The sequence below is a fragment of the Oncorhynchus kisutch genome, linkage group LG1, assembly GCF_002021735.2.
Source record: "Oncorhynchus kisutch isolate 150728-3 linkage group LG1, Okis_V2, whole genome shotgun sequence".
In the NCBI taxonomy this organism is placed as follows: Eukaryota; Metazoa; Chordata; class Actinopteri; order Salmoniformes; family Salmonidae; genus Oncorhynchus; species Oncorhynchus kisutch.
Window position 1 is genome coordinate 66,951,438 of NC_034174.2, and position 13,746 is coordinate 66,965,183.

General features: G+C 41.0%; 1 protein-coding gene across 3 annotated transcripts; it reads left to right on the top strand.

Annotated features, from left to right (window-relative positions):
• Window positions 1-299: 299 nt before the first annotated feature.
• LOC109888739 (polycomb protein suz12-B-like) lies at window positions 300-13,652 on the top strand. 3 transcript variants are annotated; one of them, XM_020479924.2, is made up of 17 exons: window positions 300-571; window positions 1,052-1,196; window positions 1,533-1,579; window positions 4,890-4,954; window positions 5,377-5,445; window positions 5,726-5,775; window positions 5,944-6,029; window positions 6,154-6,388; window positions 6,750-6,855; window positions 7,102-7,207; window positions 7,485-7,662; window positions 8,077-8,165; window positions 8,409-8,552; window positions 10,247-10,404; window positions 10,758-10,956; window positions 11,272-11,372; window positions 11,697-13,652. In XM_020479924.2, the coding sequence occupies exons 2-17, from the start codon at window positions 1,067-1,069 to the stop codon at window positions 12,022-12,024; spliced, it is 2,091 nt and encodes a 696-aa protein (XP_020335513.2). In that variant the 5' UTR covers window positions 300-571; window positions 1,052-1,066; the 3' UTR covers window positions 12,025-13,652. The 3 variants fall into 3 exon arrangements, with proteins under 3 accessions (XP_020335513.2, XP_031686744.1, XP_020335507.2); XM_031830884.1 differs by having other exon boundaries at window positions 311-571; window positions 11,272-11,351; XM_020479918.2 differs by lacking the exon at window positions 300-571 and having other exon boundaries at window positions 1,022-1,196; window positions 11,272-11,351.
• The last annotated feature ends 94 nt before the right edge of the window (window positions 13,653-13,746 follow it).

The following is a 13,746-nucleotide window of genomic DNA, read 5'->3' on the forward strand; positions in this document are numbered from 1 at the left end:
ATTTCCTATTTCATCAGTTTTCTGGTTTGCATAAGTTCAGAACTGAGAATATTTGGCAACAACTGTTTCTGCAACATGTGTATTGATTTATAATTGGCACCAGAAATATGCAAACGGCTAGGGAGAAAAGTAAACAAGCTTCACGAATCGTGCCCGGTTGGTGGAAAGATTTCCCGCAAAATCGTTGAAAAGCAAGAGAAAGCGAGCGGCAATTTGCCTCTTCCACCGAACTTGATGGTGTCACTTACAGTTGCGTCTGCCCAATCACAAGTCTCAAATTCCATATTCGAATTTCTATTGGATGAGAAGTATTTCTAGATGTCCAGTAAAGACTACATGATTTTAGCATAACGTGTAGCTCATCTGAAGTTTTAATGTTTTTCATATAATCAATAACATAATCTATTATTTTTATGTAAATATGATGGATGTACTTTACTAGTCGACTTTGTGTGAATCGTTGGAGGGAATACTGGACCGCAACATTTGGGATTTCTTCTCGTTAACCCAGTATGCTAGTTTAGCTAGCAGCAGCTTGCTTCCTTGCTAATTTCATGGGTTACCTGTGTTGGTGAGTCTCTAGCTGGATAGCTAATCTAATGCTCACAAGGTTAGCTTCAGTGTTGTACAGTCAGATAGCAAAGTATCATTTTGTGTTTTACCCGTTTCGAATAACACTCCCACACGTTTACTAGCCATCTAGTTATAATTTAGGACATTTTGACCATTTGTTTATGTTAGCTAGTTAGCCTTGCTGGCTAACTAGCTAACAAAAATCCAGATGCTGGAATTTGAGACAAATTACGATAGCTAGCTAATGTGTTTATCTCTATATTTCTTACAAAAATATGTATGTGTGTAGTTAGCTATGATCTTTCATAGTCTTTTGGGATGTTGAAATGGAAAAATATAATGTTATACAAAGCCAATAGTAAAGTAGGTTAGCTAGCTTGCTAACTCAACTAACGTTAGCTGATATGATTATGTTTCCTTTGTTTTGAAAAGGACCATAATAATGTTTGTTTCATCTGCATGGATGCACCATCTACAGCATTCAGGTAAAGTCATGAGTGGGACCAGTTGTAAAGCGAACGGCGCCGTCTACCCGGCCTCGACAACTGTAATGACCACGGTGAAGAAGCCGAAGATGGAGCAGATTCAAGCAGACCATGAGTTGTTTCTACAGGCCTTTGAAAGTGAGTTGCATGACTTTTTATTTATACCAGGAAGTAACAATTTCAAGCCAGGTGGAAATCTTTAAAAATAATCAATAGCGTATCATTTAGATTTTATTACTGTTATCTACTTTTCTCACAACTAATATCAATGACACGGACTAATACGAGGCCTATCTCTGACTAAATTTGATTAGAAAGTGGGCCTGGAACCATAACATGCATAGGATATATATCTGTGCTGCTCTGCAATACTATACAGCTCTGTGAATACATTCATACCACAATTCTATTCAATTCTTACTAAAATCATAAAAAATAAGATTATTGAGCAGGCTATGATTATTGTATTTGCAGAGCCAACTCAAATCTACAGATTTCTCCGCACAAGGAACCTGATTGCAGTAAGCAAATATTACATCCATAATATACATAATGTACAGAAACTAAACTAACCTTCAGAAACTATTCACACCCCTTGACATTTTCCTTATTTTGTTGTTACAGTCTGAATTGGATTACATTTAGATTGTGTCACTGGTCTAGGTAAAATAACCCAAAATGTCAAAGTGGAATTGTGTTTTTAGAAATGTTAACAAAAAAATTAAAACGAAAAACTGAAATGTCTTGAGTCAATAAGTATTCAACCCCATTGTTATGGCAAGACTAAGACTTTGCTTAACAGGTCAGATAATAAATTGCATGGATTAACTCTGTGTGCAACAGTGGTGTTTAATGTGATTTTTGAATGACTACCCCATGCATACAATTATCTGTAAGGTCCCTCAGTCGAGCAGTGAATTTCAAGCACATATTCAACCACAAAGACCAGGAAGGTTTTCCAATGCCTCGCAACGAACAGCACCTATTGGTAGATGAAGAAAATATCAGACATTGAATATCCCTTTGGGCATAGTGAAGTTATTAATTACACTTTGGATGGTGTATCAATACATTGTCTATACAAATATACGTCCTTTCTAACTCGGTTGCCGGAGAGTAAGGAAACCGCTCAGGGATTTCACCATGAGGCCAATGGGGACTTTAAAACAGTTACAGAGTTGAACCTCTTAGATGTAAAGGCAAAATGTTGATTTCCATCTATTTAGACATACCCAAAAGGAACTGCTATTCATGTGTAATTACATGATACTGACATAACAAAAATGGCTATATCTGGAAAGAAGACATCTGGGAGATTGAGGAAATGATCAGAAGATAGGAGTTACATAGGTCAGAATACACAAGATCAAGCACACACAAAATACAAATATTTTGAAAGTAATCTTTCATCAATAAGATAATTATTGATGCCCAGAGCTGGAAACACATCAGATGGCTCCCACAAGATGTGAACAGTATCAGAAAAAAATGGGATTGATAGGCCTAACAACTAGAAATGGGCAGATGTTTTAGTAAGTGTGGTCACGGGATGTTTCCAAGTGTCCCTAAACTTCTTCAAAGTGGCATATGTCTGTAAATTAGATCATTCCAGTGCTATTACACATTTGCCATCCCTAAATGCTATTTGTTCAGTATAAAAACAATTTATACTATATGGTAATTGCACATGGATGTGCCTAAAAGTTATTTTTCACTATAAAAACTACGTTTCTACAACACCAACCTCTCTCAAACTTTGTGGTGGTGTCGGGGGACATACAGGGGATATCCAAGTGTTTTTAAAACCTCTCAACAGTGCCTGAATGTTTAGCCTAGGCATATCCAATGTATTGGTCCCACATACAAATGAACTGTTTACAAAAACAATATAAAAGCAACAGATATACATTAAAAAATATATAAACATGTCTTATCAAACACAAAGTTGGTTACACATGTGTCCTTCACGTGTGCAAAAATAAAAAGAAGCTGAATGTTTGAGTGGGGGGTCTTGTGATGGTTGCTTTGGGCCCCCAATTCAGCCATTTCCAACACCAGCTGCTCTTGGAAGGCCAACTGGGAGAGAGGGGGTTGACCTTTTTTGCTTTGGACATCTGCTTGTGGAGAATGAAAACATTTACTGTAGCAATGTCCACAAAGTGGTTTAAAAAAATCTTATACCACTTCCTGGTCTTGTGGAGGACCTGGTAGTAGCCTATCGGAGCATCAGATAGGTCGACACCCCCCATGCTGGCACTGTAGTCCTTCACAGAAATAGGAATGGGGACATTCTTCCCTTTTCACCCTCCTTGAGACATGGTTGTTATTGAATGCTTTGTGGTGAGCATGGTTACTTCTCTAGTGTCCTTCCATTTCACAAAAAGTAGCTTGTTACTCCTGTTCCAACGTATGGTCCCCCTCTCCGCTGTCTTTGTCATGACGTTTACCTTGGTCTTGGGGAAACCGTTTCTGTTGGGACGAATGGTGCCACAAGCCCTTATTTTCTTTTTCAAGAGGTCTATGAAAAGTGGATGTAGAACCATCAGACGGGGTGATTGACATAGCAGTGGGGGGCGCTTGCTGTGGAGGGGTGGTTCCCAAACGTCATCATCTAAATCGTCTGCATCCTCCATTCTGTGGTAAACAAAATAAAGGAAAATATTGTTGTAAGACACACAGTTGACTAAATTTACAAAAAGACATTACTGTGAAGTAAAAACAACAAGTCTTTATCTGTACAGGGACTCGAAATAGGTGTGAAGCACACACACACAATGCAAACAGTAACACTTTGGAGACAAGGGCAGAGGTGAGAACCACAAAAACAATGGTCATGAGAGTTTAGTGGCCTCTCCAAAGTTACAAGGATGAAACTTAGAACAGCAAACTGAACTAATATGAAACAGACAATAACAAAAATAAACATTATTACTCTCGGGGCTGGTGATCAAAAACAGTAGGTCACAGGGGTGGCAGGTAGCCTATTGGTTAGAGCGTTGGGCTAGTAACCGAAAGGTTGCTAGATCAAATCCCTGAGCTGACAATGTAAAAATCTGTCGTTCTGCCCCTGAACAAGGCAGTTAACCCACTGTTCCTAGACCGTCATTGTAAATAAGAATTTGTTCTTAACTGACTTGCCTTCTTAAATATTTAAAATATGACAAAAAAAACAGGCAGACAAATATGACATCCCCATGATCTGTGGAGTCCCGGCTTTTTGGTGTGTATAGACGCATTCCGTGTTTATTTTGTTCATGCTAACTGCAATGTAGGTAGCAGCCATCTTGGAATTAGGTCGTCGGCTCGGCCTGCCCTTATACATTTGTATGCCCATATATGGTAGGAAGCCACACCAAAGATTTTAAGGCACAGGTCAATAAGCCAAGATAGTGAACTTTCTGCAGACACCCTGCTTTTGCAGATAGGGGCTACGGTTCTTATACCAGACTGAATAGAATAAAAACAATCTAATAGACTTACCCAGAAAGACTCATAGTTATAATTGCTGTGATTGTAACATGTATTGACTCAAGGGGTTTGAGTACCTATCTATTCAAAATATATTAGTGTTTTATTTTCCATAAATGTGATTTATTATTATTTTTTTCCACTCTGACATTATAGTATTTTGTGTAGATTGTTGACCAAAAATTTAATTTATTTTAAACCCATTTTGTAACACAATAAAATGTGGAAAAGGTCAAGGGGTGTGAATACTTTCTGAAGGCACTGTATATATAATAATAGATATATACATGTCATTTTATTTTATTTCTCATTTTCACAATGTCTGGTGTATTAATGATTAACCTCCAAATGCTTCCATTTTAGCCTATATTCTTGCACAGGACTCTTACCTTCATGACCCACAGAAACACTCGAACAAATGCCAAAAGGTAACATATTGTTCTCTGATTGATCTGAAAGGGATCAGATGATTTTATATATGGTAGTAAGACATGAATCAGAGATGGTATAAAGTAGAACCTCGAAGATAAGAACCTCAAACTTTCAGACTGGACGTTAACCAAACGGTCAATATCAAACCGGGACATGTATTAAATGCAAAACCAAACTTATGTGGGCTACACACAAGCGTACACCTTGCTTACACGTGTAAATACGCTATCTATATTTTCTATAAAGGTAGATGCGGTTATCAAGATCATTTCAAAGTTACGGGCGGCCATTTTATGGACCTCCATTCCCGACATGTTCATATCTTTGAGGCCCTACTGTACTTTTTGTTTTTATCTCATCAAAGTTAAAGCCGCTTCTAAGGTCCTAATTTGTGCTGTGCTTGAACTTGTGTGCTCAGGAAAACGTTCAAGGTGGATGACATGCTGCTCAAAGTTGAGAAGATGAAGGGAGAGCAGGAATCTCACAGGTAAGAGTTAGGAGACGTGACATATTATGAGACGTGTTACACGTTTTAATGGTTCATGCTTATCATAACTATACGGCTCAAGGCTTTATAAGTTTTCTTTTCTTTAAATGTATTTTATTTGAGGTGTTTTCACTTTATTTAGACAAAGTCATCGGAGGTGGAGACTGGCAAGTAGGAGAGAAACAGTGGGAAGGATGGGGAGCCTTATATGTGACTTGTGCCTGAGAGTGTTAGCAGCTCTGCATCTTTTCTGATTGTGTATTACTGCTTTTTCTTCTAGCTTGTCCTCGCACCTGCAGCTTACCTTCACTGGATTCTTCCATAAGGATGGTATGCCCAATCAATACTCTCCTGTTTGCACCATGTTCAAATGCAATGTGTTTGTATGCCTTATGCCAATGTGTTGGTGTGATATTTGTACAAAAACGGAAGAGACAAAAGGGTGAAACATAAGACACAAGTTTTGTTTTTTTTGTTCTCTCACTTTCTCCCTCACAGAAAAGCCATCTCAGAATTCAGAAAACGAACAGAGCTCGGTCTCTCTAGAGGTGCTACTTGTCAAAGTCTGCCATAAAAAACGAAAGGTCAAAACAATGCTTTGTTTCTCTCTCACATTGTCTCAATCACGTGAAATTGTATATAAACCGAACTCCTATCTCACCTCCTAGCTAAATCCTAACTTTTCTCCTTTAACGTTGTTTTCCATAGGATGTCAGCTGCCCGGTGAAGCAAGTGCCTACAGGTAAAAAGCAAGTGCCTTTGAATCCTGACTGCAGCAACCAAACCAAGCCCGGCTCCCTGCCCTCCCTGCTGGTGTCCAGTAACGAGTTTGAGCCCAGCAACAGCCACATGGTCAAGTCCTACTCGCTCCTGTTCAGGGTCTTACGCACCGGGAGGAGGGACATGAACGGCCTTGTGAACGGCGAGGCCAACGAGAACATAGGCAAGTAGTTGCTAAAACACCCTCGGGGATGTTGGATGACTTACTAAAATCAAATGTCTGTTTGTTTGGAGAGAAAACAGATTAGTTGTAGGGACACTACCTCACAAAGGTAGTTGAGAGAATGCCAAGAGTGCAAAGATGTCATCAAGGCAACGGGTGGCTACTTTTAAGAATATAAAATATATTTTTGATTTGTTTAACACTTCTCTGGTTACTACATGATTCCATATGTGTTATTTCATAGTTCTGATGTCTTCACTATTATATATATATATAATATGGGGACCGTTTTGATGATGTGGCATTAATTTCATGAGGCAAATGTCTCGTTTTTGTTTGTTTGGTGTCTTTACATGTTCAGATGTGACAGAGGTGCCCAACAGAAAGAAGAGAAGCTCCGCCCACAGAGAAGATGGAGAGACCACAGAGACCTTTGTTGCACAGATGACCGTCTTTGACAAGAACAGGTAAACAACATACCATATATGGCAAAATGGTAGTAATTTATCCCCAGGTGGCAACTGTCATTACCAAGTTGCTGCTGCACTTTGACCTCAAGGATATTTAGCCGCTTGTGAGTGGCTTTTTAAAGTGCTATAAACTCTGACCCCTATTTTTTTATTAAAACCATGACCACATATATTCTAGAACTGTTCACACTCATTGCTAAATGCATTACTCATTAGTTAATAAGGGACCTCTGTCATGTGCAGGAGATTGCAGCTGCTGGATGGGGAGTATGAAGTGTCCATGCAAGGGATGGAGGACTGCCCTGTCAGCAAGAAACGAGCCACATGGGAAACCATTCTGGATGGGAAGGTGAGTGTGCCAATGGCATGTGTGTGTGCCAACCTAGCAGGCTTTGGTTTCAGGCCAGCACTAAAAACACCTGATTTGAATTACACTAATCAGTCTTGATAAGAAGTTGATTAATTGAATCCGGTGTTGTTGTGCAGAGCTGAAACAACAGCTTGCCCAACCAGTAGCTCTCCAGCACCAGGGTTGGGGACGACGACTATACTATCAGTAGGACACTCCACATCGAAATGTGTGTATGATGGTACTGAGACAATGTTTCCGGGCTCTGTTCACACAGAGGCTGCCACCGTTTGAGACGTTCTCTCAGGGACCCACGCTGCAGTTCACTCTGCGCTGGACAGGTGACGCCAGTGACAAGTCCACAGCCCCCGTGGCCAAGCCCCTGGCCACACGCAACTCTGACGGCTCCAGCCCCGTGGAGAGCAGGCCCAGCACACTCAAATCTGCCCCCCTGGGTAAGAGACACAATACACTCACTAGCAACTTACTTGGCTTTTACCCAAAAACACATTGTAACCTCCCATTAGATTCACTCACACCAATTTCAGTATACTGTTCTCTTGCCTCGACTCAAAATGTGTGTATCTAAGGCTGGGTTTACACAGGCAGCCCAATTCTGATACTTTTTCATTCACTGGTGTTTTGACAGGCCTTGGGTACACACATTTTGAGTCAAGTCAAGGCACACACGCAGTCTTGGTCACCATCTAACCAATACTAGAGCCATAAATATACTATGACTAACTTTATAATAAAATTGACCAGACCGACATGCAGCTGTATCACTAGCACAATAATGTCCCGAAAAATGGTTTGTGCTATCTAATAACCTCTGACTCCTTCATTTCTCCCTCCCCTCCCTGTTGTAGCTGTGAAGGCCTCTGTCAGCACAGATATCCAGATGAAAAGAGAACAGATCCTGTGTGAACCCAGGCAGAAACTGCGTATATTTTACCAGGTTTGTTTATGTACCAATGTGAAATGTTTCACATCGCTTTACATAGTAAGGGGGAAACTCTCCTCATCCATCACTAATGTGTAGCACACGCCTGGTTATGATTATCATGCTGCACCTCTAAGTACAGGGGAAGAGTAGCGTAATATACTTAAATGTAAAACAAAATCTTGTTTGAGCATCACTCAGAATGGTTTAGTTATTAATAAACCAGTAATGAACTTCCATCTTTTTGTCCCATGGCAGTTCCTGTACAACAACAACACACGGCAGCAGACGGAGGCTAGAGACGACCTCCACTGTCCCTGGTGCACCTTGAACTGTAGGAAGCTTTACAGCCTGCTGAAACACCTCAAACAGTCCCACAGCCGCTTCATTTTCAATTACGTGGTGAGAGACTAGGGCTTTGTGTGTGTGTGTGTGTGTGTGTGTGTGTGTGTGTGTGTGTGTGTGTGTGTGTGTGTGTGTGTGTGTGTGTGTGTGTGTGTGTGTGTGTGTGTGTGTGTGTGTGTGTGTGTACAGGATTCCTATGTTTGAACGTTTTCCTATTTCAGCACGCTTATATGGAAGGACATTTAACAAGCTCAGCACTTATACAAATGGCTGATGATTAAAAGATTGTGGGGGCTGTTTTGTTCGACTTCAGTTTGGCTTTTGACATTATCGATCATAGTCTGCTGCTGGAAAAACTTGTGTTATGGCTTTACACCCCCTGCTATATTGTGGATAAAGAGTTAGCTGTCTAACAGAACACAGAGATGTTCTTTAATGGAAGGCTCTCCAACATAATCCAAGTAGAATCTGGCCCCTTTACATTTCTCAATCTTTACTAACGACATGCCAGCCAGTGTGTCTATGTATGCGGATGACTCAACACTATACATGTCAGTTACTACAGCGACTGAAATGACTGCAACACTTAACAAAGAGCTGCGGTTAGTTTCAGAATGGGTGGCAAGGAATAAGTTAGTTCTAAATATTTCAAGAAAACGAATAGCATTGTATTTGAGACAAATTGTTCACTAAACCCTAAACCTCAACTAAATCTTGTAGTAAATGATCTGGAAATTGAGCAGGTTGAGGTGACAACTGCTTGGAGTAACCCTGGATTGTAAACAGTCATGGTCAAAACATATTGATACAACAGTATCTAAGTTAGGTAGAAGTCCATAATAAATGTCCATAATAAAACGCTGCTCTGCATTCTTAACAGCACTATCAGCAAGGCAGTTCCTACAGGCTCTAGTTTTGTTGCACCTGGACTACTGTTCAGTCGTGTGGTTAGGTGCCACAATGAGGGACTTAGGAAAATTGCAATTGGTTCAGGACAGGGCAGCACGGGTGGCCCTTGGATGTACACAGAGAGCAAACATGAATAATGTGCATGTCAATCTCTCCTGGCTCAAAGTGGAAGAGAGATCGACTTCGTCACTGCTTGTATTTGTGAGAGGTATTGACATGTTGAAAGCACTGAGCTGTCTGTTTAAATGACTAGCATACCCATGCATACCCCACAAGATATGCCACCAGAGGTCTCTTCACAGTCCCCAAGTCCAAAACAGACTATGGGATGCGCACAGTACTACATAGAGCCATGACTACATGGAACTCTATTCCACACCAAGTAACTTATGCGTGCAGTAGAATCAGAAAAAATGTAAAATATATATATTTTTTAAATACACCTTATGGAACAGCGGGGACTGTGAAGCAACACAAACATAGGCACAGACACATGCATATACACACACATGATAACATACACACACGTACACATGGATTTTGTGTTCTAGATATGTGGTAGTGGAGTATGGGCTTGAGGGAACACACTTTAGTGTGTTGTGAATTCTGTAATGAATGTATTGTAATGTTTTAAAAATGTTAACTATTAACTAATGCTAATTTGATCTTTTGATTAACCCTATACAGGTAAAAAATATATATATATATATGTTAGAAAGCAAGGAGATTTTAATGCCATCTACTACCAAGTACCTGGCATACTGTATGTTGAATATTTGAGTTGTTGAGAGTTTGAGAGAGAGTTATTGTAATTGAATTGATGTCCCCCTGTGTGTCTCCAGCCTCACCCTAAAGGTGCTAGGATAGACGTGTCCATCAATGAGTGCTACGACGGCTCCTACGTGGGCAACCCCCAGGACATCCACAGCCAGCCCGGCTTCGCTTTCAGCCGCAACGGCCCCGTCAAGAGGACTGCCGTCACACATGTACTGGTGTGCAGGTAAAGAAGGCGTCTCCTGTCTCCACTTTCACCTCACTGGCTCTCTCACCCTCAGTCAACCAGTAGCACGGATTGCATGTCAGAATCAAAGCGCTGAAGTAAAAAAGATTCACTTGGTTATGTTCAGCCTCCTGGTTAATCATGTGAAATGATTTTTGTATTTGCTGTGTGCTTAAAAAGTAAAACTGCCATTTTGATTGGCTGACGTATTTCATATTTCCTCACTTGGATGGTACCATCATAGCCAAATAGCTAGCTGAGAATGTGTACTATTTATCCACTAGCTTGCCTGCGGGTGTGTAACTAACCTAACCACAGCCTCTGACCCCTAGTGCATTGCTCCTGTCTTGTAGGCCCAAGCGAACGAAGCCCAGCCTGTCAGAATTCCTGGAGTCTGAGGATGGGGAGCTGGAGCAGCAGAGGACCTACGTGAGCGGACACAACCGCCTGTACTTCCACAGTGACAGCTGCATGCCCCTCAGACCCCAGGAGATGGACGTGGACAGCGAGGACGAGAGAGACCCTGAGTGGCTGAGAGAGAAGACCGCCACGGTCAGTCCCTCCGCTCACACTGTTACTCAGACCGAGATGATGTACAATGGAGTCGAAGAGAATTAAAAACATAACAATGACTGCCTGATGTTTATACAGAATGGCCCATATCCCAACTTTAGATAGATGCATGTCAAATGAGTGTCCCATTGATATCAATGTATGAAATTCGACCATCTCAAGATAGGATTACACCCTATATGAAGCCAACAGAAATGAGTGTCGGCTTGAACTACAGCTGTGCTTTGCTTCCATATACTAAAACGTACTTTCTGGTTGTGTTGGTAGACTAATCTATGAGTGTTCCACCCACAGCAATTGGATGAGTTCACAGACGTCAACGAGGGCGAGAAGGAGGTGATGAAGCTGTGGAACCTGCACGTCATGAAGCATGGGTATGTACCTAAAAGCTGTGGGTATGTATCTCTAATCACTAGCCTCTTACGGCACTATAATAGATAACTTAGAAATACACATACAGCCACATCACCTTGAAGAGTTTACCTCTTAACATGTGCAATAAATGGTGTCTAAGTAAGGATAAAAATAGTCATCCTTATGTTCCTGTAATTTAGAAATCCACATAAAGCCATGACACTTTGAGAGTTTACATCTAACGTGATATAAAATAGCATAATGTATTTTAAAAAGTTGTTCTTAATCTGACTCATTCTCTCTCGTAAAATCAGTATTCTAACCTCATTTCCTCCCGTTGTGTTCTGTTTCCTGTCCGTATCTAGCTTCATAGCCGACAACCAGATGAACCAGGCCAGCATGCAGTTCGTGGAGAAGTGCGGCGCCTACATCGCCCGCCGCAACCTCTGCCGCAACTTTCTGCTGCACCTGGTCAGCATGCACGACTTCAACCTGGTCTCTGTGGCCACCATCGACCGCGCCATGTCCCGCCTCCGCCACATCCAGGAGGAGCTTCCCGACGCCGGGGCCGACGACCAGGCTGACCGGGCCCTCATGGAGGGCGCCTGCAATGGCACCGCAATCGCCTGCAGTTCTGGCGGGGGTGGTGGGACCAAGCACGGCAAGAGGACAAAAAGCTCCGTGACTGACTGATGAACTGATGGCATTTGGTGGCAGCAGTCGATCCGACCCATTCATTTTCATTGTTATAACTGTCACTCTTGGTGCTTAGCTAGGTGGGAGGAAGATGTCAATGGAGGATTGTCTTGTATTGACTCAAGACATACAAATATAGCTACACACACACACAACACAGGCATATGAAGACTCACTATAATATGAGGTTTTACCAAGTCATTATGCACCGTGAGACAGTTTTAGTGATTCTTGGTGGTTTCGGGGGGTGTGAAGAAACTGGGGGAATCACTTGAAAGGTATTGTAATCATGCTTTGACTGCCTTTGTTATCACGTTGTAATCAGAAACTGTATTGAGTGGATATGCAGTAAGTCATGCATATTGGTAACATTGTCACTCCTGATGGTCTGTATCCCATAACCCTGTCTGTTTGGCTCTCATGATCCTTTTAGTTGACTATTGTTTTAGCACTTGGTAATAATTTGTATTTGTGAATTGTTTTAAACTTGAGTTGAATCACTTTTATTATTTTTTTCTGCGCAACTGCATCAATTGTCAGATTCACCCCGTCTGTCTTGAATCCCCTGGATCCTTATTGGGATTTTATTTGTTTTGATTTGATGTATGTTGTTTCTCATGTTTCTGTTGATACTATCTTGAGTAATGGAGGATCAGTGGACTATTTTTCCACACGACCGGATTACTTTCTGCATCCATAGCTTGAGGATATTAAGCCAAGATGAACCACAAACTGCCAGCACATTCACCCTTTTTATGTAGACTGCCTAGCTCTTCTACAGAGGTGTGTTCACTAGGAACCAAACGGAAGCAAACGGGACAAAACGGGGCGGGACCTACCTGCATTTGTCCAATAGGAAATTCTTGTTTTTGTTGCAAAATGTTTTCTGTTTTGAAATGTTTTGCCACAGTTTGCTACTGTATGCACTAATGAATACACCCCAGAAAACATGACTACAACCTATGGATGACATGCTGGAACCTGTATTATGGTTAACTAGGTTTGAGGGACATCTGGAACTCAAGCTGTTTTTGATGTTCATTTATCTTCATAAACGGGCGAGATAGGAAGTGTTGGACAACACTCCTTACAGACACTTTGTATACATTGTAATAATGTCAATATCTAGCTATATCCCATTGTGAACCTGATTATCACTGATTATGGACATGTAGGACTATTCTTCAAAGGCAATATGCTGTTTGTTCATTGGAAATGGGTCCTAGTTGATATGTGTCTATCCTACTATTAGTCTCTGTTTAAATGCCAAAGGGGGTGATTTTCAGTAAGTCTCTCAGTTCTTCGTACATTTTTGTTTGTTGCTGCATCATTTCAAAACGGTAAATGACGAGCGGTGTATAAGCCTTAGCTGTGTTTTTGCGTTGTGTGAGTGCACAAATTGAACATAAGCAGTAGTTTTGGTGCTTCGTTGGACACCTTTTCCCTCAACTCCATGGACCAGTCTTTTACTTCCTTGTACCTTTATGCACGTTTTTGATCGGCTGGTTATAAGGGTAGAAAACAATCAATTCACCATATTGTCAAACCACCGTTGAAGTCGTGAACTATGTTATAAACTTTGGATATGGGGATTTTATATTTAAAATAAAATACATTTGACCTTGTCAGTTTTCTTTATTCAACTGATATCAACATTAATGAAATATAGAATATTTTAATATGTTCAGAAAATGTAGATCAGCCTACTACCAAAGGATT

Bases quoted from the DNA above. Each gene is read 5' to 3' on its own strand.
- LOC109888739 (XM_020479918.2), top strand. From the start codon at position 1,037: ATGCACCATCTACAGCATTCAGGTAAAGTCATGAGTGGGACCAGTTGT. The intron at 7,208-7,484 runs GTGAGTGTGCCA...CTGTTCACACAG, and splicing joins AAACCATTCTGGATGGGAAG to AGGCTGCCACCGTTTGAGAC. The intron at 11,352-11,696 runs GTATGTACCTAA...GTCCGTATCTAG, and splicing joins CTGCACGTCATGAAGCATGG to CTTCATAGCCGACAACCAGA.